Source organism: Mobula birostris, chromosome 7 (assembly GCF_030028105.1).
Source record: "Mobula birostris isolate sMobBir1 chromosome 7, sMobBir1.hap1, whole genome shotgun sequence".
NCBI classification, from domain to species: domain Eukaryota; kingdom Metazoa; phylum Chordata; class Chondrichthyes; order Myliobatiformes; family Myliobatidae; genus Mobula; species Mobula birostris.
Genome location: NC_092376.1, coordinates 99816516 through 99842515, shown reverse-complemented (window position 1 = coordinate 99842515; position 26000 = coordinate 99816516). Strand labels below are relative to the sequence as shown.

At 44.1% G+C, this 26000-nt stretch overlaps 1 protein-coding gene across 2 annotated transcripts in view; it reads right to left on the bottom strand.

Moving 5' to 3' along the window:
• Positions 1-26000, bottom strand: part of LOC140200341 (programmed cell death protein 4-like) — a 56909-nt gene that overhangs the window by 24035 nt on the left and 6874 nt on the right. For both annotated transcript variants that reach the window (XM_072263533.1, XM_072263534.1), the window contains exons 2-3: positions 5213-5452; positions 2592-2689 (exon numbers count right to left, since the gene is read on the bottom strand). In XM_072263533.1, coding sequence (XP_072119634.1) covers positions 2592-2689; positions 5213-5452 — 338 coding nt within the window. The remainder of the gene's footprint in view (positions 1-2591; positions 2690-5212; positions 5453-26000) is intronic.

Here is a 26000-nt window from a genome sequence, read left to right as displayed (position 1 = left end):
GGTGGCAGGGAAGAGAAGTGTGCATAGTCACAATTACAACAGAGAAAGTACTCAGGAAGCTGAATCGGCTAAAGGTAGATAAATCTCCTGGACCAGATGGAATGCACCTGCGTGTTCTGAAGGAAGTAGCTGTGGAGATTGCAGAGGCATTAGCGATGATCTTTCAAAAGTCGATAGATTCTGGCATGGTTCTGGAGGACTGGAAGATTGAAAATGTCACTCCGCTATTTAAGAAGAGGGCAAGGAAGCAAAAAGGAAATTATAGACCTGTTAGCTTTGCATCGTTGGTTGGGAAGTTGTTGGAGTCGATTGTCAAGGTTGAGGTTACAGAGTACCCGGAGGCATATGACAAGATAGGCAGAACTCAGCATGGATTCCTTAAAGGAAAATCCTGCCTGACAAACCTATTACAATTTTTTGAGGAAATTACCAGTAGGCTAGACAGGGGAGATGCAGTGGATGTTGTATATTTGGATTTTCAGAAGGCCTTTGACAAGGTGCCACACATGAGGCTACTTAACAAGATAAGAGCCCATGGAATTACGGGAAAGTTGCATACGTGGATAGAGCGTTGGCTGATTGGCAGGAAACAGACAGTGGGAATAAAGGGATCCTATTCTGGTTGGCTGCCGGTTACCAGTGGTGTTCCACAGGGGTCCATGTTGGGGCTGCTTCTTTTTACATTGTACATCAACGATTTGGATTATGGAATAGATGGCTTTGTGGCTAAGTTTGCTGATGATATGAAGATAGGTGGAGGGACTGGTAGTGCTGAGGAAACGGAGAGTTTGCAGAGAGAATTGGATAGGTTGGAAGAATGGGCAAAGAAGTGGCAATGTTGGAAAGTGTATGGTTATGCACTTTGGCAGAAGATATAAACGGGCAGACTATTATTTAAATGGGGAGAGAATTCAAAGTTCTGAGATGCAACGGGACTTGGGAGTCCTCGTACAGGATACCCTTAAGGTTAACCTCCAGGTTGAGTCGGTGGTGAAGAAGGCGAATGCAATGTTGGCATTCATTTCTAGAGGAATAGACTATAGGAGCAGGAACGTGATGTTGAGGCTCTATAAGGCGCTGGTGAGACCTCACTTGGAGTACTGTGGGCAGTTTTGGTCCCCTTATTTAAGAAAGGATGTGCTGACGTTGGACAGGGTACAGAGAAGATTCACTAGAATGATTCCGGGAATGAGAGGGTTAACATATCAGGAACGTTTGTCCGCTCTTGGACTGTATTCCTTGGAGTTTGGAAGAAAGAGGGGAGACCTTATAGAAACATTTCGAATGTTGAAAGGCATGGACAGAGTGGATGTGGCAAGGTTGTTTCCCATGATGGGGGAGTCTAGTACGAGAGGGCATGACTCAAGGATTGAAGGGCGCCCATTCAGAACAGAAATGCGAAGAAATTTTTTTAGTCAGAGAGTGGTGAATCTATGGAATTTGTTGCCACGGGCAGCAGTGGAGGCCAAGTCATTGGGTGTATTTAAGGCAGAGATTGATAGGTATCTGAGTAGCCAGGGCATCAAAGGTTATGGTGAGAAGGCGGGGGAGCGGGACCAAATGGGAGAATGGATCAGCTCATGATAAAATGGCGGAGCAGACTCGATGGGCCGAATGGCCGACTTCTGTTGTTTTGTCTTATGGTCTTATGGACAGGTACTAAAATAGCTAACAAATTAAATGGGTATTGTAGCAACAAAATAAAACCAGGAAGTGATAATATGCTCCACTATTGCATTGTAATTTGCATGATGCTATTACAGGTCAGGGCCTCAGAGTTTGGAGTTCAATTCTGGCATTTTCTGTAAACAAGTATGTATGTTCCTTCCCGTGGGTGCGCAGGTTTCCTCCGGGTACTCCGGTTTCCTCTTACAGTCCAATTGATTATTGTGATTAGGTCTGAGTTAATGGACAGTTTGGTTCAGTGGGGCCTGTTCGGCACTGTATCTTTAAATATAATTAAATTAAACATGTATGCTGTGTACAAGGAGACACTCCCAACCTCCCTTGATGGGCTCTGCTACGTGGTCTAGAGACTCAGCATCCTGTTCCACACCTGAATGGATGTCATCAAAAATCACACTAATCTGATACTTATGCAGTGGCTGTGCTGAAGCATATCTTGGACATCCGATGTAGAGTTTGTGTGTACCCATGAAGATTGCCACATATGCACAGTTCACTGAGTAACTTTCACAGCACATCCTGACCTTGCTGTTCACAATCCTTTACTTGTTACAGCTCTGAGATGTCTAACCTGTGTCCACACACGCACAAAGAGAAAACTTAACACCACACCCTTAACATACAAATGCCAATATGCGTTTAGTGTTCCCTAATCTTCAACCATTGTTACAGAAACTGATTAATAATCCAGAGAATTAGAACCATATCCCACAATAAACCCAAGGGATGGTATAAGTGACCACAACATGATGAAAGCAGTAGTAATGTATAAAAACAATCCCATATCACCACTACAAAACAATAAAATATGCAGTAGATTAAAATTCCTCCACATGTCCCTAAATTGCATGCATTTCTGGCAGACTGCCCTTGACTGTCTAGATTCAGACCTGACCCATCAATACCTGCTTGTCGTCATCATAGTTGGGGTCATGGATGTCCGGTTGTTCCACATCATACACCTGGGCTGCAGCGCCCCACACACCTTTGCCACCAGCACCTCCTGCGACACATAAAAGGCCTTGATCAGGTGTGCTCTCACAGTGAAATCCAGCCACTTCCTGACAGAGAACAAAATAGAGGCAGGAGCCGGAGAATGCCATTCAACCCTTTGAGTCTACATGAACATTCAGCAAGATCACCGCTCTGAGCACTTTCCCGTTACTTCTCCCCTTTACTGAGGCAAAAGAGGTAGGGGTGTGGCACTGTTGATCAGAGATAGTATCTTCGGCTGTCCATCGACTCCGATGTTGACTGAGGCCTGGGCAAGGTTGTATGGCAGTTGCCCATGCTGCAAGTCTCCTCTCTCCACGCCACTGATGTTGTCCAAGGGAAGGGCACTCGGACCCATACAACTTGGCACCAGTGTCGTCGCAGAGTACTGTGTGGTTAAGTGCCTTGCTCAAGGACACAACACGCTGCCTTAGCTGAGGCTCGAACTAGCGACCTTCAGATCACCAGACCAACGCCTTAACCACTTGGCCACGAGCCAACACAGAGATAGTATCATGGCTGCAGAAAAGGTGGAAGTCATGGAGGGATTGTCTACGGAGTCTCTGTGTGTGGAAGTTAGGAACAGGAAGGAGTCAATAACTCTACTGGGTGTTTTTATAGACCACCCAATAATAACAGGGACATCCAGGAGCAGATAGGGAGACAGATTCTGCAAAGGTGCAACAACAGGGTTGTTGTGGTGGGAGATTTTAATTTTCCAAATATCAATTGGCATTTCCCTAGAGAAAGGAGTTTAGCATACGAGGGGTGATTGATATGTTCGTGGCCTAGGGTAGAAGGAGTCAATTTTAGAAAACCCAAACACGAGGAAATCTGCAGGTACTGGAAATTCAAGCAACACACATAAAAAATGGTTAGTGCAGCAGGCCAGGCGGCATCTCTAGGAAGAGGCACAGTTGAAGTTTCGGCCCAAAATCCTTCGTCAGGACTAACTGAAAGAAAAGATAGCAAGAGATTTGAAAGTGGGAGGGGGAGGGGTGATCCAAAATGATAGGAGAAGACAGGAGGGGGAGGGATGAAGCTAAGAGCTGGAAAGTTGATTGGCAAAAGGGATACGAGGCTGGAGAAGGGAGAGGATCATGGGACAGGAGGCCTAGGGAGAAAGAAAGGGGGAGGGGAGCCCAGAGGATGGGCAAGGAGTTATAGTGAGAGGGACAGAGGGAGGAGAGAGGGAGAGGGGGAGAGAGGGAGAGGGGGAGAGAGGGAGGGAGGGAGGGACAGAGAGAGATTCAATGATGTAACACAATAAAACATGAAAACTTCAAAGGGGGGGGGAATACTTTTTATAGGCACTCTATGTTCAGCATATTAAAAGCTAAAGCAATAACAGTCAAGATGGTGCCTGCATACAATGCTCCTTTGCTCGATATCTTCTGGTTAGATCATGAAACCATCTTTTTCACTTCTTTTATGACTTTTACATTAGTTTCTTGTCTTCAATGTGATTCTGAAACTGTCAAAGTCCATGTTTTGCTCTTTGGAGTTCGTTTGGATGCTTCACGCTCTGTAGTCTCCAAGAGGATTCCGGGAGGCAGAGGCAGCGTGAGCGAACCTTGTGGCGAGAAGGCTGAAGGATGGCGCATGAGCTGATGTTTGACCTCATTTTGCTGATTAAAGTGATGGAGGCAATTGAAACATCAAGACGGGTGTGGAATTTGGAGATTGTTTGGATGTACCAGCACTCTGCAGTCTCCTCGTAGCTGGAAGACTGCAGGACTAGGCAGAAGCCGACGTTGGGCTCCATTTCACCGGTTATAACTTCCATTGTTTGCCGATTAAAGCAACGAGGGAGATTGAGCATTTAAGTGAATGCAGAGGGTGGACGCCAGCTGCTTGTCTTTTGATTGGGTGCTCTGCACCGCAACGTTCCCAGGTTTTTTCTGCATTTGGATATGGACTCGGACTGCAGACTCTTTTTTTTCAGTCTTTTTCAATTTTTATATTCTGTGTTTTTTCGCTCTATCTTTCTTTTTGTGCAGGGAGAGGGATGGGGAGGTGTCGATGTGCCTAATCCATTTTGCTGGTTGTGTGGGTAGATATTTTGGGGTTGATGTGCCTGATCCATTTTGTTCATTTTTTTTGTGCAGGAGGCATTTGGAAGTTGATGTGCCTGGAATGTTTTGCTCTGTTTTTGTACAGAAGGAATTTGGGGATTAATGTGCCTGTTCTGTTTTTGTTCTTCTTTTTGCAGGGAGGAGGGAATTGGGGATTGATGATTGAGCTTCCTTTTCTTTCTTGGTTTCATGGCTACCTAGAGAATTGAAGAATTTCAGAATTGTATACTTTGATAATAAGTGAACCTTTGAACAAGACGGCAGGGTAATTCTCAAGTGGCAACAAGAAGAAAGCGAATGGGGAAAAGGAATATGCAAAGACAAATAGGAGACTTCCTCTCAGTCTTTAACACTCCAATCCCCTGCTCCCATTACCCCTCCATCTTCAACACCCCAAACCCTGCTCCCAATTGACTTCCCCTCAGTCTTGAACACCCAAAACCCCTGCTCCCAATTACCTTTCTTCGGCAAACCGCGACCCTTTCCTGATCGGGACTTTTTGTCCCCCATCTTGCCTTTGTTACCACCAGTTTCCATACTCTCAGAAAGGAATTCACGACCAGATCCGGAGTCACGTGATGAACTCTTCCTCAGCTTCCTCTTCGCCTTGGCACTCATTCGTGCTTTGTGTAGCTCCTCCTCGCGCGTGGTGAGGGTGTCAGCATCTGCAGCCTGGCCCAGCGCACAGTTATCAACAGCTGCAAAACACCATAACACACACTGGCATTTATACTCAGCTCTGTAACACAACACAGTCAACAGTTACCACATCCAAAGCTCCGGATTAAAATTATCACAGGAACAGTTGGTCAAAGAGGCAGTTTGAGCGAGTTCTTCACACAGTAAGTATACAGCAGTACAGTATACAGAATGGATACAACCCAATGAGGTAATTTTACATGGTAAAAATTAGAAATATTCAGCTGTTGAAAAGAAAGCAGTGTAAATGATTCAGGTCTGAAAGTCTGAAAGAAAGAAAGTTAGTTTTCAGTTAGATAAAACTACAAGTACAGAACAAGACCTCACACCAGGCCAGCAAAGTCATATGCTGAGCCAATTCATCCCATGCTTCTCTCACCATCCCACTGCACCTCAGAATCGTAATGCACACAACCAGCAAATGGGTCTTCAGCCCTACTGCTTTGTGACCACCACCATTCCCGGCTCCAAGCTCCATTTGCCCATATTCCTATTCGCATCTTCAAAAGTACAAATAGTTTTAAAATTTCATAAACGTGTCTGTGCCTGCCTCCATCACTTCCTCTTGTAAGTCATTCTATAATCTGACACCCTCCGGGTGAAAAACCACCCCTTCAGGTTCCTATAAAATCTCTCCCCTCACACCTTAAACCTCACCATCCCCAACACTCATCTTGCCTCACCCCAATCATAATCCCTTACATAAATAATCTTCCAGAATTAGTAGGGGACAGAGGGTCCAGTGAGATGGAGGAACTGAGCGAAATACATGTTAGAAGGGAAGTGGTGTTAGGTAAATTGAAGGGATTGAAGGCAGATAAATCCCCAGGGCCAGATGGTCTGCATCCTAGAGTGCTTAAGGAAGTAGCCCAAGAAATAGTGGATGCATTAGTGATAATTTTTCAAAACTCGTTAGATTCTGGACTAGTTCCTGAGGATTGGAGGGTGGCTAATGTAACTCCACTTTTTAAAAAAGGAGGGAGAGAGAAACCGGGGAATTATAGACCGGTTAGCCTAACATCGGTGGTGGGGAAACTGCTGGAGTCAGTTATCAAGGACGTGATAACAGCACATTTGGAAAGCGTGAAATGATCGGACAAAGTCAGCATGGATTTGTGAAAGGAAAATCATGTCTGACGAATCTCATAGAATTTTTTGAGGATGTAACTAGTAGAGTGGATAGGGGAGAACCAGTGGATGTGGTATATTTGGATTTTCAAAAGGCTCTTGACAAGGTCCCACACAGGAGATTAGTGTGCAAACTTAAAGCACACGGTATTGGGGGTAAGGTATTGGTGTGGGTGGAGAATTGGTTAGCAGACAGGAAGCAAAGAGTGGGAATAAACGGGACCTTTTCAGAATGGCAGGCGGTGACTAGTGGGGTACCGCAAGGCTCAGTGCTGGGACCCCAGTTGTTTACAATATATATTAATGACTTGGATGAGGGAATTAAGTTTGCGGATGACACGAAGCTGGGTGGCAGTGTTAGCTGTGAGGAGGATGCTAAGAGGATGCAGGGTGACTTGGATAGGTTGGGTGAGTGGGCAAATTCATGGCAGATGCAATTTAATGTGGATAAATGTGAAGTTATCCACTTTGGTGGCAAAAATAGGAAAACAGATTATTATCTGAATGGTGGCCGATTAGGAAAAGGGGAGGTGCAACGAGACCTGGGTGTCATTATACACCAGTCATTGAAAGTGGGCATGCAGGTACAGCAGGCGGTGAAAAAGGCGAATGGTATGCTGGCATTTATAGCGAGAGGATTCGAGTACAGGAGCAGGGAGGTACTACTGCAGTTGTACAAGGCCTTGGTGAGACCACACCTGGAGTATTGTGTGCAGTTTTGGTCCCCTAATCTGAGGAAAGACATCCTTGCCATAGAGGGAGTACAAAGAAGGTTCACCAGATTGATTCCTGGGATGGCAGGACTTTCATACGAAGAAAGACTGGATGAACTGGGCTTGTACTCGTTGGAATTTAGAAGATTGAGGGGGGATCTGATTGAAACGTATAAGATCCTAAAGGGATTGGACAGGCTAGATGCAGGAAGATTGTTCCCGATGTTGGGGAAGTCCAGAACGAGGGGCCACAGTTTGAGGATAGAGGGGAAGCCTTTTAGGACCGAGATTAGGAAAAACTTCTTCACACAGAGAGTGGTGAATCTGTGGAATTCTCTGCCACAGGAAACAGTTGAGGCCAGTTCATTGGCTATATTTAAGAGGGAGTTAGATATGGCCCTTGTGGCTACGGGGGTCAGGGGGTATGGAGGGAAGGCTGGGGCGGGGTTCTGAGTTGGATGATCAGCCATGATCATAATAAATGGCGGTGCAGGCTCGAAGGGCCGAATGGTCTACTCCTGCACCTATTTTCTATGTTTCTATAAAGCCTGAGACTCCTCCACGATGGTATGCTTGCCACAGTCATGGTCAACAACAGTAACTGTGAGCCTTTTCAAGTTAGATCAGGAGTAAAATAGGGATGCGTGATTGCCCCAACTTTGTTCACTATCTCCATTGCGACAATCATCTACATTATCAAGGACAACCTACCCCCAGGAATCGAAATTGTCTACAGAACAGATGGCAGACTTTTCAATCTTGCCCGTCTCAAATGCAAAACGAAGACATCCACGAGTTCCCTCATCGAGTTCCAATAGGCAGATGACAACAGTGTTGCAGCTCTTTCAGAAAACCACCTACAACAGATTCTGCCTGCCTTCAACCGTGCACACACGAAACTTGGACGTACCATCAATTCCAAGAAGACCCAGATCATCTATCAACCGTCACCAATTGAGACAAATCGGATAGAACCATCATTTCAACTTGGCGAAACAACCCTGGAAAACGTGGACCACTTTCCGTATCTTGGAAGTGTCTCCTCCAATGTCGACCTTAATGACCAACATCGTCTTAAATGCGCAGGAACAGCTTTTGGACGTCTCTAAACAAGAATCTTTCATGATCATAAGATCTGAACAGACACCAAAATGTTAGTGTACAAAGCAGTGGTAATCCCAACGCTCCCGTATGCATCAGAAACCTGGACAACATACCGACGACATCTGAAGGCACTTGAAAAGTTCCATCAACGCTGTCTTCGAAACATCTTAAATATCAGCTGGGAAGATAGAAGAACCAACGTCAATGTGCTAAATGAAGCAAAAACAACAAGCATTGAAGCCTACGTCATCAAGAACCAACTAAGATGGAGCGGTCATGTTGTTCGGATGAAAAACGAACGTCTGCTGAAATAAATCTTCCACTCCCAGCTTAAAGAAGGAAAACGTAAAAGAGGCGGACAACAGAAGAGATTCAAAGACGTTTTAAAAGCCAACATGAAGAAATGTAACATCGACATGAACAATTGGGAAACTCTGGCAAGCCATCATCCGAGAAGGAACAGCAACTTTCGAAGCCAACAGATGTGCAGAATTAGAAGAAAAGAGAAGAAAATGGAAAGAGAGGCAGCAACAACCAAAGCCCGATCTGCCATCTGGAACTACCTGTCCTGAATGCGGAAGAACTCTCAACGCCAAGACTGGACTCATAAACCACTTCAGAGCCCACAAGTAGATCAACAGAACGAAGACCATCATCCTCGACCTCGAGGGATAGCCACGACGACGACATAAAGCCTCTGTTTTTCAGATTATGAGAACACTCAGTCCTCTTTTAGACAAAAAAACAAAAAGAAAAAAGACAAAGGAGCAGAAGTCAGCCATTCGGCCCACTGAGTCTGCTCCGCCATTTTATCATGAGCTGATCCATTCTCCCATTTAGTCCCACTCCCGCGCCTTCTCACCATAACCTTTGATGCCCTGGCTACTCAGATACCTATCAATCTCTGCCTTAAATACACCCAATGACTTGGCCTCCACTGCCGCCCGTGGCAACAAATTCCATAGATTCACCACTTTCAGGCTAAAAAAATTTCTTCGCATTTCTGTTCTGAAAGGGCGCCCTTCAATCCTTAAGTCATGCCCTCTCGTAATAGACTCCCCCATCATGGGAAACAACTTTGCCACATCCACTCTGTCCATGCCCTTCAACATTCGAAATGTTTCTATGAGGTCTCCCCCATTCTCTAAACTCCAAGGAATACAGTCCAAGAGCGGACAAACATTCCTCATATGTTAACCCTCTCATTCCCGGAATCATTCTAGTGAATCTTCTCTGTACCCTCTCCAACGTCAGCACATCTTTTCTTAAATAAGGAGACCAAAACTGCCAACAGTACTCCAAGTGAGGTCTCACCAGCGCCTTATAGAGCCTCAACATCACATCCCTGCTCCTATACTCTATTCCTCTAGAAATGAATGCCAACATTGCATTCACCTTCTTCAACACCGACACAACCTGGAGGTTAACCTTAAGGGTATCCTGTACGAGGACTCCCAAGTCCCGTTGCATCTCAGAACTTTGAATTCTCTTCCCATTTAAATAATAGTCTGCCGGTTTATTTCTTCTGCCAAAGTGCATAACCATACACTTTCCAACATTGTATTTCATTTGCCACTTATTTGCCCATTCTTCCCATCTATCCAAGTCTCTCTGCAGACTCTCCGTTTCCTCAGCACTACCGGCCCCTCCACCTATCTTCGTTTCATCAGCAAACTTAGCCACAAAGCCATCTATTCCATAATCCAAATCGTTGATGTACAACGTAAAAAGAAGCAGCCCCAACACGGACCCCTGTGGAACACCACTGGTAACCGGCAGCCAACCAGAATAGGATCCCTTTATTCCCACTGTCTGTTTCCTGCCAAGCAGCCAACACTCTATCCACGTATGTAACTTTCCCATAATTCCATGGGCTCTTATCTTGTTAAGTAGCCTCATGTGTGGCACCTTGTCAAGGGCCTTCTGAAAATCCAAATATACAACATCCACTGCATCTCCTTTGTCTAGCCTACTTGTAATTTCCTCAAAAAATTGTAATAGGTTCCTTTAAGGAATCCATGTTGAGTTCTGCCTATCTTGTCATATGCCTCCAGGTACTCTGTAACCTCATCCTTGACAATTGACTCCAACAACTTCCCAACCACCAGTGTCAAGCTAACAGATCTATAATTTCCTTTTTGCTTCCTTGCCCCCTTCTTAAATAGCGGAGTGACATTTGCAATCTTCCAGTCCTCCGGAACCATGCCAGAATCTATTGACTTTTGAAAAATCATCGCTAATGCCTCTGCAATCTCCACAGCTACTTCCTTCAGAACACGCGGGTGCATTCCATCTGGTCCAGGAGATTTATCTACCTTTAGACTATTCAGCTTCCTGAGTACTTTCTCTGTCGTAATTGTGACTATGCACACTTCTCTTCCCTGCCACCCTTGTTGTGTCTGGTATACTGCTGATGTCTTCCCCAGTGAAGACTGATGCAAAATACTCGCTCAGTTCCTCCGCCATCTCCTTATCTCCCATTACAATTTCTCCAGCATCATTTTCTATCAGTCCTATATCTATTCTCACCTGTCTTTTACTCTTTATATACTTGAAAAAGCTTTTAGTATCCTCTTTGATATTATTTGCTAGTTTCCTTTCATAGTTCATCTTTTCCCTCTTAATGACCTTCTTAGTTTCCTTTTGTAAGCTTTTAAAAACTTCCCAATCCTCTGTCTTCCCACTAATTTTTGCTTCCTTGTATGCCCTCTCCTTTGCTTTAAGTTTGGCTTTGACTTCTCTTGTCAGCCATGGTTGCATCCTTCTTCCATTCGAAAATTTCTTCTTTTTTTGGAATATACCTGTCTTGCACCTTCCTCACTTCTCGCATAAACTCCATCCACTGCTGCTCTGCCGTCCTTCCCGTCAGTGTCCCTTTCCAGTCAACTTTGGCCAGTTCCTCTCTCATGCCACTATAATTTCCTTTACTCCACTGAAACACCGACACATCAGATTTCGGCTTCTCTTTTTCAAATTTCACAGTGAACTCAATCACTGCCTCCTAAGGGTTCCTTCACCTCAATCTCTCTAATCACCTCCGGTTCATTACACAATACCCAATCCAGTACAGCCGATCCCCTAGTGGGCTCAACAACAAGCTGTTCTAAAAAGCCATCTCGCAGACATTCTACAAATTCTCTCTCTTGAGATCCAGTGCCGACCTGATTTTCCCAATCCACTCGCATGTTAAAATCCCCCACAATCATTATAACACTGCCCTTCTGACAAGCCTTTTCTATTTCCTGTTGTAATTTGTAGTCCACATCACTGCAGCTGTTTGGAGGCCTATAAATAACTGCCATCAGGGTCCTTTTACCCCTGCCATTTCTTAGCTCAACCCATAAAGATTCTGCACCTTATGATCCTATATCACCTCTTTCTAATGATTTAATATCATTTCTTACCAATAAAGCCACGCCTCCCCCTCTGCCTACCTTCCTATCCTTCCGATACACCGTGTATCCTTGGCCGTTCAGCTCCCAGAGACATGCATCCTTTAGCCAGGTCTCAGTGATGGCCACAATATCATACCTGCCAATCTGTAGCTGTACAACAAGATCATCCACCTTATTCCTTATGCTGCGTGCATTTAAGTATAACACCTTAAGACAGGGGTCCCCAACTTTTTTTTGCACCGCGGACCGGCCGACCAGGGGGTTGGTTGGGGGGGGGGGGGATGGTTGCCAATGGACAAGAGTACAGTAGCAGTCAAATACGTTGTGTTTACCCCGAAAAGACTACAATGACCATGAAGCCTTGCGCGGGCACCAGTGCGCATGCGTGACTTTGCGTATGCGTGCACATGCCATTTTTTGCTACAAATCGTTTTTGGCGATTCTGTTCGGGGGGAGGGGAGGGCGCTGTTAATCACGACCGGAATATCTGTGATAAGTGGCTAATACGCTCAATTTCGTTTCTAAACGGGTTTATCTAATGAATTTAATATTAAACACACAGCACATATTTTCCTCGCATGAATATAGCGATAAGTCAATTATCAGGGAGGACAGGGGGGCTTGAAATACGTGTTGAACGAACTCCCAGTAGAAGTGGCAGAAGCAGGTTCGATATTATCACTTAAAGTTAAGTTGGATAGGTATATGGACAGGAAAGGAATGGGGGGTTATGGGCTGAGTGCAGGTCGGTGGGACGAGGTAAGAGTGGCATTCGGCACGGACTAGAAGGTCAGAGATGGCCTGTTTCCGTGCTGGAATTGTTACATGGTTATATAAGTAAGTCAATAGCATCATAACATTTCAAGTAACGTTTGGATATTAAACACACAGCGCATATTTTCCCCGTATGAACATATAAAATCATTGCAATGCACCAATATCGCTGAATCAGTGGGAGCCCTGGGCTTGTTTCCCTGCAACAAGATGGTCCCATCGAAGGGTGATGGGAGACAGCGATACTCGAAGGAGTTCCCTTATGTCCAGTCTATTCCGCAATTTAGTTTTCGTTGCATTCATCACAGAGATAAGTTGGAAATGGAAGCAACGTTTTCAGTGCTTTCGTGGCTATCTCAGGATATTCGCCCTTGACTTTGATCCAGAATGCCGGCAGAGATGTTATGTCAAACATACTTTTAAGCCCGCCGTCATTTGCAAGCTCGAGGAGTTGATCTTCTTCCCGCGCTGACACGGATGACGCGCGCGTAATGACCTCGCGTGTGTTCAAGCTCAACAGTGGGCGTGACAGGGAATGAGGAAAGGTGCAGCTGACTCATATCGTCAAATCCTATTGTTTCCTCGCGGCCCGGTACCAGTCCGCAGCCTGGTGGTTGGGGACCGCTGCCTTAAGACCAGTATTTGGTACTTTTCGCTTTGATTTCACTGCAACTTTATTGCACTGCAACTCATCCCAATGGCTACAAATTTGCCCCATCATTGCCTGTCTTTCCTGACATCTTTACTGTTCACTATCTTAGATTTATTTCTGTTTTCCCCTTCCTCCACTCTATCATTCCAGTTCCCATCCCCCTGCCAAATTAGTTTAAACCCTCCCTAACAGCTCTATTAAACCTTCCCGCCATTTTATTGTCATTATTGTCATTTAGAAATGCATACATGCATTAAGAAATGATACAATGTTTCTCCGGAGTGGTATCTGTCAGGCGGTGAAAAAGGCAAATGGTATGCTGGCATTTATAGCAAGAGGATTCGAGTACAGGAGCAGGGAGGTACTACTGCAGTTGTACAAGGCCTTGGTGAGACCACACCTGGAGTATTGTGTGCAGTTTTGGTCCCCTAATCTGAGGAAAGACATCCTTGCCATAGAGGGAGTACAAAGGAGGTTCACCAGATTGATTCCTGGGATGACAGGACTTTCATATGATGAAAGACTGGATCAACTAGGCTTATATTCATTGGAATTTAGAAGATTGAGGGGGGATCTTATTGAAACGTATAAAATCCTAAAGGGATTGGACAGGTTCGATGCAGGAAGATTGTTCCCAATGTTGGGGAAGTCCAGAACGAGGGGTCACAGTTTGAGGATAAAGGGGAAGCCTTTTAGGACCAAGATTAGGAAAAATTTCTTCACACAGAGAGTGGTGAATCTGTGGAATTCTCTGCCACAGGAAACAGTTGAGGCCAGTTCATTGGCTATATTTAAGAGGGAGTTAGATATGGCCCTTGTGGCTAAAGGGATCAGGGGGTATGGAGAGAAGGCTGGTACAGGGTTCTGAGTTGGATGATCAGTCATGATCATACTGAATGGCGGTGCAGGCTCGAAGGGCCGAATGGCCTACTCCTGCACCTATTTTCTATGTTTCTATGTTTTATGTATCACAGAAAACAGGACAAACCAAAGACCAACACTGACAGAACCACGTCGACTGCACCTCTTCCTACAGATGCTGCCTGGCCTGCTGCGTTCACCAGCAACTTTGATGTGTGTTAATTATAACATATAGTTACAGCAGTGCAAAGCAATACCATAATTTGATGAAGAACAAACCATGGGCATGGTAGGTAAAGTCTCAAAAATCCCCGAGTCAATCAACTCCCAAGTCTCAGATAGCAGGCAGCAAAAGGGAGAAACTCCCTGCCATAAACCTCCAGGCACCATCAACCTGCCAATGCCTTGGAAGCAGCCGACCACAGCCGACATTGAGTCCATCCGTCCGAAAACTTCGAGCTTCCGACCAGCCTCTCCAATACAGCCTCCCGAGCGCCATCCTCTGCTGAGCACCTTTGACCTCGCCCCGGCTGCTGAAACACACAAAGCCGAGGATTTGGGGCCTTCTGCTCCGGAGATTCCGGTTATCACACAGTAGCAGCGGCAGCGAAGCGGGTATTTCAGAAGTTTTCCAGATGTTCCTCCGTACTCTCACATCTGTCTCCATCAAATCAGAATTGTGCACGGTACCCTACTTGACAGATAACAGAGATCACCATCGAAGTGGCCACGTGCGCCGCCATCTTCTCCTCCTTCTCCTGCCCAACCCCATATTCCTTCTACTTTCACTCAATTAATTTCCCCCTAAGGTCCACCTCAATCCCCAGTCTTTTATCTATAAGCCATCCGTTCCCCATCTGAGCTTAAAAAATAACCAGTCAGAGTGTGGCCATTTGAATAAAGTGTCCACGTATTCAGGTCACAAAGCAGACCAGACAAGAATGGAGGGAAGAATTGACTGAGTGCTTCTATCACTCAGATGACCACAGAGAGGTATAGCGAATGTTGCAGTGATACAGAACTCTAGAATATCCAAACCATTTTCTTCAGGCAAGCAACTTCAGATCTGTCCACAGTGGACTGGTCAGCTCTTCTATCTTCAGTGACACACACTGCTGAAGCAGAGGTTGGCTGGTGAACATCCAAATCAGAGATTTATGAAATTCTGTGCTGAGCTGAGGGAATGTTGCTCCATCAGGTGTGCTGTCTTCAGAATGAATTATCCAAGATGATCCCACTGCACTACTCAAGGAAGAGTTATATACTTCAGCAAACGACTGGAACTACATGGGCAAACAGCTGAGGGAGCACACAGCATTATTCCACAAAGGCAAGGAGCAGGTATTCTGGGTTCTAAAGTGAAATTAACCATGGCATTAATTTGGATGTAAAACTCCATGATTTAATGCCACATTCCACAGGGAAGCACCTCCTGATATGTTAAAGGAATGTCAATCCAGAGAATGTGTTCAACTTAAACAACAGGAATTCTGCAGATGCTGGAAATTCAAGCAACACACATCAAAGTTGCTGGTGAACGCAGCAGGCCAGGCAGTTAGTCCTGACGAAGGGTCTCGGCCTGAAACGTCGACTGCACCTCTTCCTACAGATGCTGCCTGGCCTGCTGCGTGCACCAGCAACTTTGAAATGTGTTCAACTTTCTGGGTTTAAAAATTAAGGCTAAAAAACTGCTCAGTTCAGCCTACACTTCATTATCACGCTTTGCATGAGGACCTGATTTCATGTGCTTTCCAGGCATGCCTCAAGAAAAAAACTTGAGAAAGCCTTCAAATAGGAAAAGTATTAAGTAGACACTGCATGCTGGTTTGAGATTGGATGCCAGTTCAGCAGCTGTAAGCTTCTGGCCCCTCCCTATCTCCCCCAGCAGCCAACCTTCAACTTCCACATGCACATAACTGCAATCAAGGAGAGCGGCAAAGTGCGTAAAGGAGGCTGATTACATGGACAAACCATTACAAAACAAGCACCAGGCCTCAAAGCAGATGAGATGTGTGAAGCACTTGAAAAGTTTTGATCTGACAAGGTCAGAGCCAGGGATGGGTAAGGTGGGGCTAACAGTGGTTCCAGGTGAAGAAAGTACAATCTCAAAGTTCAAAGATCAACATAAATTTATTATCAAAGTACACATATGTCACCATATACAACAGTGAGACTGATTTTCTTGCAAGCATTCTCAACAAATCCAATAATAAAATCAGTGAAAGACTAGGGCGTTCAAACAGAGTGCAGAAGACAACACACTATGCAGGTACAAAATAAATAATAATAAATAAATAAGCAATAAATATCAAGAACATAAGATGAAGAGTCCTTGAAAGTGAGTCCATTAGTTGTGGAAACAGTTCATTGTTGGGGCAAGTGACGGTGAGTGAAATTTTCTTCTTTGGATCAAGAGCCTCGTAGTTGAAAGATAATAACTGTTCCTAAACCTGGGGGGGTGAGTTCTGAGGCTCTTGTACCTTCTTCCTGATGGCAGCAGTGAGAAGAGAGCATACCCTGGGTGGTGGTGACCCTGATAATGGATGCTGCTTTCCTGCAACAATGTTTCATGTAGATACGCTCAATGGTTGGGAGGGGTTTACCCGTGATTGACTGGGCCAAATCCACTAATTCTTGTAGGATTTTCCATTCAAGGGCATTGGTGCTTCCATAACAGGCTGCGAATCAGCCAGTCAATATACTTTCCAATACACATTTATAAAAGATTGTCAAAGTTTCAGGTGTCATGCCGAATCTCCATGAATTCTTAAGGAAGTAGAGGCACTGCCATGCTTTCTTCATAATTGCACTTATGTGCTGGGCCCAGGACAGGTCCTCTGAAATAATAATACTGAGGAATTTAAAGTTGCTGACCCTCTCCACCTCTGATCCGCCAATGAAGACTGTCTCATGGACCTCTGGTTCCCTTTTCCTGAAATCTATAATCAGCTTCTTGGTCTTGCCGAATTTGAGTGAGAGTCATTGTTATGTCACCGCTCAGCCAGATATTCAATCTCCCTCCAAAAGTTGATTCATCACCACCTTTGATTCTGCCTATGACAGGGGTGTCATCAGCAAACTTGAATATGGCATTGGAGCTGTGCTTAGCCACACAGTCAGAAGTAAAAAGTGAGTAGAGCAGGGGCTAAGCACACAGCCTTGTGGTGCAACTGTGCTGATGGAGATTGTTGAGGAGATGTTGTTGCCAATCTGAAATGACTGGGGTCTGCAAGTGGGGAAATCAAGGATCCAATTGCACAAGGAGGTATTGAGATCAAGATCTTGGAGCTTATTGATTAGTTTTGAGGGAATGACGGTATTGAATGCTGAGCTGCAATTGATAAAGAGCATCCTGATGTACGCATTTTTGCTGTCCAGATCTTCCAGGGTTGAATAAAACCTCTGCTTGTTAACAATGCAATGATTTTAATCAGCACTGGGATTCCACATCTGAAGAGCTCCTTTCAAATGACTGACTTGTTGTTTTCACAGAGCTTGTGCTTTGCAATCTCTCACTCAAATTATCCATGGTAAGAAACAAGCATTCATGGCTCTGCAACAGGATGTGCAGGTTTCAAACCTCCTGAATGGAGGCTGGCATTTTGGGTCAGAATCTGGGGCTCTAGGTTTGAATCGAGATGATATAAACTCCCTCTGTGGGTTGCGGGAAGGCAGGGAGACCTCCAGTTCCCTGACCAGTACAACTGTGAGCAGTGCATCCAGCTGCAACTTCAAACATTCTGTGTTAAGGGGTTGGAGCTGAAGTTGGATGACCTCTGGATCATTCCAGAGGCTAAGGGGGTAACAGAGAGGCAGTTACACCCACGATTCAGAACACAGGAAACTGGGTGACATTCAGGAAGAGGAAATGGGTTAAGGAGCCAATGCAGAATAACCCTGTGGCCATCCCCCTCAACAACAAGTATATCACTTTCAATACTGTTGGGGGGGGGGGGCATAGCAGTTTGACCTAACGGAGGAAATTCACAGTGGTCTGGTCTCTGGTTCTGTGACTCAGAAGGGAAGAGGGGGAGAAGAGGCATTCTGTGGTGAAATGGGATTCCATGCCACAGGAAACAGTTGAGGCCAGTTCATTGGCTATATTTAAGAGGGAGTTAGATAAAGCCCTTGTGGCTAAAGGGATCAGGGGGTATGGAGAGAAGGCAGGTACAGGGTTCTGAGTTGGATGATCAGCCATGATAGTACTGAATGGCAGTGCAGGCTCGAAGGGCCGAATGGCCTACTCCTGCACCTATTTTCTATGTTTCCATGATTCGTTAGTTAGGGGAACGGACAGGAGATTCCCCGGATGGTATGTTGCCTCCCAGATGCCAGGGTCTGGGATATCTCAGATTGAGTCCTCAGCATTCTTAAGTGGGAGGGTGAACAGCCAAAGGTTCTGGTCTCTGAGGGTTCCAGTGACATGGGTAGGACGAGTGACAAGGTTCTGCACAGGGAGTTAGGTGCCAAGTTAAAGGCCAGGGCCTCCAGGGTTGTGATCTCAGGACTGCTACCCGCGCCATGTGCTACTGAGGCCAGAAATAGGAAGATTATACAGTTTAACACATGGCTAAGGAGTTGGTGTAGGAGGGGCGGCTAAGATTTTTGGATCATTGGGCTCTCTTCTAGAGAAGGTGAGACTCATACAGAAGGGACAGTTTGCAATTGCAGGGGGACTAATATCCTAGAGGGAAGGTTTGTTAATACTGCACAGTGCAGTTTAAGCTAAAATTGTGGGGGGTGGGAACCCTAACGTCAAAACAATTAGTGGAAAGGGTGTGGGTGGCAGATATTGGTAAGACCTCAGCAAAGTCAGGAATCAAAAGGTTGAGCATTGTGTGATTAGTGTCCTGAGCTGCGTATACTTCAATGCAAGAAGTATCACAGGAAAGGCGGATGAGCTCAGGGCATGGATCCACACCTGGAATTATGATATTGTAGCCATCAGTGAGACTTGGTAGCGGGACGGCCAGGACTGGCAGCTCAATATTCTGGGGTTCCGTTGTTTCAGATGTGTTGGAGCAGAAGAGATTAACAGAAGAGAGGTGGTGATATCAGTCAGAGAAAATGTCATGGCAGCGTGCGGTCAGGACAGACTGGAGAGCTTGACTCGTGAGGCATTATGGGCATAACTGAGAAATGAGAAAGATATGACCATGTTAATGGGGTTATATTATAGACTACCCAAGGGATAGACTTGGGTAGACTTCCGAGGGACTTAGAGAAACAAATTTATAAGGAGATCACAGACTATCTTAAGAAATGTAAGGTTAATATAGCAGGTGATTTTAACTGTCCAGATATTGACTGGGAATCTCATACTGTAAAAGGACTAGATGGGACAGAGTATGTGAAATGTGTTCACAGAAGTTTTCTTTATCAGTGCGTAGAAGTCCCGATGAAAGAGTGTGTGATGCTGGATTCGCTGTTAGGGAATGAGATAGGGCAGGTGACAGATGTTTGTGTAGGGGAACACTTTGTATCTAGTGACCACAATTAGTTTCAAAGTAAATATGCAGAAAGATAAGTCTGGACTGCGGGCTGAGATTATAAATTGGAGAAAGGCCAATTTTAATGGTATCAGAAGTGATCTGGCAAGTATGGATTGGGACAAGCTGCTTACTGGCAAAGATGTACTATCAACAGATCACTTGCAATACCAGAGGAAACAACACACTGCACCATTGCTACACCACCATCAAGAATGCCTACTGTGCTATTGCACACCCTCACTTTGGGAAGTCTGATCACCTGGCTGTACTTCTACTCCCTGAGTGTAGGCAGAGACTGAAGACTGCAGCACCAGCAGTGAGGACCAAGGAGGTATGGACAAGGGCAGCACTGACTTTGGGAAAATATCAGGTTATAAAATAAATGTAAAGAAAACACAGGTTATGTCCCTAAATTATACACCATCCAAAAAATTGCAGGATACATACGATCTTAAGTGGGAAGCTAAATCATTAAAGTATTTAGGAATAACCCTGCCGAAGCATCTTTCAACACTGTCACAGGTAAATTATGGGCCATTAATCTCGGAGATAAAAGCAGATATGCATAGATGGAATCTTATCCCCTTTTTAAGTTTAAATTCAAGGATAAATACTATAAAAATGAATATTCTTCCCCGGTTACTGTATCTTTTCCGTACTTTACCTGTGGAGGTGGACGATAATCAATTCAGGGAATGGGACAAATGGACTTCCTGCTTCATTTGGCAAGGAAAGAAACCTAGAATTCGATATAACACCTTACAGTTAGGGAAGGAAGGAAGGAGGTATGGTTCTTCCTCGCCTGAGAAATTATTTTTATGCCTCACAGATAACCCCTCTATTATATTGGTGTAATAGGGAATATAAGGCTAGATGGAAGGAAATAGAATTTGGATTAGTTGACAGTTTTCCTCTACAGGCCTCAATAGCTGACATAGGATTGATGGTCCAATTGGAAAAATTTAAAAACAGATGGATAAATCTTACACTAAGAGTATGGCAGAAGGTGATTAATTCGTGTGGAATTAATAACATGTTAAAACTCTTCAGATGGTGTGCATATGATACCGAATTCCTTCCCAACAGAGGAGATAAAAGATTTAAATTATGGATAAAGAAAGGTCTTACAACCTACCTCTCATTTATAGATAAAAGAGTATTACAAAGTTTCCAAATCCTGCAGGACAAACATGGCCTAGAACACAATGACTTTTTTAGGTACCAACCCTAACCCTAACCAGAGTTGTAGATATACAGACCTATCAACAGTAGAATTAGAATTTTTCAAGTTCCTGAATTCGGCTTGCAGTTCAATACCGAGTAAATCAGTTTCTCGATTATATAATGCACTCTCCCATGCTAAAAATGTAAACACATTGTATATTAAAGAGAAGTGGGAGAAAGAAGCGGGGTTGGTACTTTCTGAGGAGGCTTGGGGGAAAATCTGCAGCTTTCAGTGGTCCTCGACTAATTCTTTGACTTGGAGAGAACATAGTTGGAAAAATATTATAAGATACTTCAAGACCCCATATCAAGAAAAATATAGAGATACAAAGGTGACGTGTTGGAAAAGGTGTGGCTCCAAGGAGGCAAATCATTTTCATATTTTCTGGGATTGCCCTAAATTAAGAATATATTGGGAAAGTATTCATAGAACATTAGTTAAGGTACTTAGGTCCCAGATACCTCTGAACTTTGAGACGCTGTATTTGGGGCATGTATTGTTTCTGGAACAGAAGGAAGATATAAAGTTGCTGCAGGCCCTCTTAGCGGCAAGTAAGAAATCAATCACTAGAAAGTGGCTAAATCCAATACCACCTACATTAGAAGATTGGCACAAAATTATCTTGGAAATATTTAAAATGGAAAAGTTGACTTACTCCATGAGAATTCAAAAAGAAAAATGTTATCAAATCTGGAATAAATGGATTGAATATATAACCCCAATGCGAGCAGACTTTAGATGACTCTCCTAATGATTTATACTGCTCTTCTCATCAACACAGTAATATTGCTAACGTAAGCACCCCTAGTCTAAATGTTTACTGTTTTTGTTTTCTTTTGGAAAATAGAGAATTAATACAAGTAAAGGAAAAGATTTGGGAAAGGGATAAAAAAATGATAAAATTAAGTAAATAAGTACATAGGGATTGGATAATTATGTCTGGGGGGCAGGAGCAAGCATGAACAAGTTAGGATATAAACACCTACAATAGTTGTTACATAGGCTTATATACAACATTTTGGACAAGAAGAAATGGTCCAGAAGAGATTTATGGAAACTATTGTTACTATGTTTCTTAACAACTAATACCATTACTTAGCCTAATAGATTAGAATTACCACTGTACATAATTATCTATTTAAGTGTCTAATTTCCTTTTATATCATCTCAATGTGTACTTAAGAATGTATAAATAATTATAGTTTTATACATATAAAAAAATGAAAAAGGTTATAAGTGTGGAAAAAGTACATGATACTTGTGAATTCCTTATCCAAATAAAAATAAAATTTAAAAAAAAGGACAAGGGCAGCACAGGAGTGCTTACAGGACTGCTTTGAATCAGTTGACTGGACTGTATTCAGGGATTCATCTTCGAATCTGGATGAGTATGCTGCAGTTGTTACCGACTTCATTAAACCTGTGTGGATGAGTCTGTGCCACAAAGACTTGCTGTACATTCCCAAACCGAAAGCAGTGGATGAACCAGGAGATACGTTGTCTGCTGAAGGCTACACCTGTGGTATTCAAGTCTGGCAACCCAGGCCTGTACCAGAAAACCAGGTATGATTTGCAGAGGTCTATTTCAAGGGTGAAGAGACAATTTTGCATGAGGTTGGAGGCGAAATCGAAGGCACGGCACCTCTGGCAGGGTCTGCAAGACATTACTTCCTATAAAACGAACCCCAATAGCATGAATGGCAGCAATGCTTCACTACCAGATGAGCTCAATACCTTCTATACGCGCTTTGAAAGGGAGATCACAACTACAGCTGTGAAGATCCCTGCTGCACCTGATGACCCTGTGATCTCTGTCTCAGTGGCCGATGTTAAAGAGAGTGAACCTTTGCAAAATGGAAGGTCAAGATGGAGTACCTGGTAAAGTTCTGAAAACCTGTGCCAACCAACAGTGGGAGTATTCAAGGACATTTTCAACTTCTCACTGCTATGGGTGGAAGTTCCCACTTGCTTCAAAAAGACAACGATTATACCAGTACCTGAGAAGAATAATGTGGGCTGCCTTAATGACTATCGCCCGGTAACACTCACATCGACAGTGATGAAATGCTTTGAGAGATTGGCCATAACTAAACTGAACTTCTGCCTCAGTAAGAACTTCAGTAAGGACCTGGACCCATTGCAATTTGCCTATCACCACAATAGGTCAATGGCCGACGCAATCTCAATGGGTCTCCACACAGCTTTAGACCACCTGCACAACACAAACACCTGCATCAGGATGCTGTTCATCGACTATAGCTCAGCACTTAATTCCATCATTTCCACAATCCTTACTGAGAAGTTGCAGAACCTGGGCCTCGGTATCGCCTTCTGCAATTGGATCCTCAACTACCTAACCAGAAGACTACAATCTGTGTGGATTGGCGATAACATATCCTCCTCGCTGACGATCAACACTGGCAAACCTCAGGGGTGTGTGTTTAGCCCACCGCTCTACTCATGGCTCAAATACCATCTACAAATTTGCTGATGATATAATCATTGTTGGTAGAATCTCAGGTGGTGACGAGAGGGCGTACAGGAGTGAGATATGCCAGCTAGTGGAGTGGGACCGTAGCAATAACATGGCACTCAACGTCAGTAAGACAAGAGAGCTGATTGTGGTCTTCAGGAAGGGTAAGATGAAGGAACATATATCACTCCTCATAGAAGGATCAGAAGTGGAAAGAGTGAGCAGCTTCAAGTTCCTTGGTGTCAAGATCTCTGAGGATCTAACCTGGTCCCAACGTATCGATGTAGTTATAAAGAAGGCAAGACAGCGGCTATACTTTATTAGAAGTTTGAAGAGATTTGGCATGTCAACAAATACACTCAAAAACATCTATAGTTGTACCATGGACAACATTCTGACAGGCTGCGTCACTGTCTCGTATGGAAGGGAAACTGCACAGGATCAAAAGAAGCTGCAGAAGGTTGTAAATCTAGTCAGCTCCATCTTAGGTAGTAGCCTACTAAGTACCCAGAACATCTTCAGGGAGCAGCGTCTCAGAAAGGCAACGTCCATTATTAAGGACCTCCAGCACCCAGGGCATGCCCTTTTCTCACTGTTACCATCAGGTAGGAGGTACAGAAGCCTGAAGGCACACACTCAGCGATTCAGGAACAGCTTCTTCCCCTCTGCCATCCGATTCCTAAATGGACATTGCAGACATCCCATCCTGCAAAAATTCATATCAGGGAGGTATCACCAACATTTCAGGGAGGTAGCACACCCACCACCCCCAACCCCCCCCACCTCCCGCCCATCGACCTCCAAGGGTGTATGTAATACTTTGTTTAGTGATTTTGTCTAATCTGTAAACCAAGTTGGGTATATGCAGCAAATGTGACATTAAAGTATGTACATATATTATATTATCATGTTTATTCTATTACAACTTTAAGCAAGTCTACAGGGAGTTTGGCCTCATCACATAGGACATCAATAGCGTAGCTCCTTAGCAGCTAGTCAGCTAGTTTAAATAACGTTAGCTATGCTGTAATGACACCTGTTAAACTCACCTCAACATGTCTTTTACATTTTAACCCACCATGGGCAATAGAAAAGTCACTGTTGCAAACAGTGCAGCGAGCAACACTGTCATTATTTTTGAGGTCGACTGTAAAGCCAGCCCACAGAGAAAACTGATAGGTCTACTTAGCAGGGGTCCCCAACATTTTTTGCACTGCAGACCAGTTTAATATTGACAATATTCTTGCGGACCGGCCGACTGGGGGGGAGGGGGGGTTGTGTTCATCACGACCGGAATATAGGTGATAAGTCAACAGCATCATAACATTTTACGTAACGTTTGGATATTAAACACACAGCGCATATTTTCCCCGTATGAACATATAAAATCATTGCAACGCACCAATATCGCTGAATCAGTGGAAGCCCTGGGCTTGTTTTCCTGCAACAAGACAGTCCCATCGAGGGGTGATGGGAGACAGTGATACTCGAAGGGGGTTCCTTATGTCCAGTCTATTCCCCAATTTAGTTTTCGTTGCATTCATTGCAGAAAACTCCGCTTCACAGCGATATGATGTTGGAAATGGAAGCAACGTTTTCGGTGCTTCCATGGCTACTTCAGGATATTGAGCCCTGACTTTGATCCAGAATGCCGGCAGAGATGTAATGTCAAACATACTTTTCAGCCGCCGTCATTTACAAGCTCGAGGAGTTGATCTTCTTCCCGCGCTGACATGGATGACGCACGCATAATGACCTCGCGTGCGTTCAAGTTCAACAGTGTGTGACAGGGAATGAGGAAAGGTGCAGCTGACTGATATTGTTTCACATCACCAAATCATATTGTTTCCTCGCGGCCCGGTGGTTGGGGACCACTCTTAGCACGAAGAGAGACCAATCAGGATGCTCGCTTTCCCTCTCTCTTTCAAAAAAATCTATTTCCGGGATATTATATATAATTTCCGGGCGTCAGGGAGCCACTATCGATATGCGGGAGACTCTCGGATCTTCTGGGAGAGGAGGAATGTCTGACATTGAATCTTTGGACACTATCTCACTTTTTAAGAAATATACAGTATTTCTATTTTTGCACTTTCGAAAAATCTATTCAATATATGTAATTGATTTACTTGTTTACTGATTATTATTATTATTTTTATTTTTTTCTCTGCTATATTATGTGTTGCATTGAACTGCTGCTGCCAAGTTAACAAATTTCACATCACATGCCGGTGATAATAAACCTGATTCTGAAAATGGAAGGCCTTCAAAAATGAAATTTTGAGAGGAGTACAAAGTTTGTATGTACCTGTCAGATAAAAGGTAAAGATAACAAGTGTAGGGGACCTTGGTTTTCAAGAGATATTGAAGCCCTAGTTAACAGAGAAAAAAAAGGAGGTGGATAGCAGGTATAGGCAAACAGGAACAAATGAGGCACTTATGGAGTCCAAAAAATGCAAGAGGACACTTAAGAAATATATCAGGAGGGCTAAAAGAAGACATTACATTGCTCTAGCAGACAAGGTGAAGGAGAGTCCTAGAGGATTCTACAGATAGGTTACGAGCAAAAGGACTGCAAGGGACAAAATTGGTCCTCTGAAAGACCAGAATGGTATTCGATGTGTGGAGCCAAAATAGGTGCGGCAGATCTGAAATAAATTCTTTATATCTCTGATTACTCAGGATATAGTCCACAGAAGTGAGGCAAAGCACAACAACTTCATGGACCCT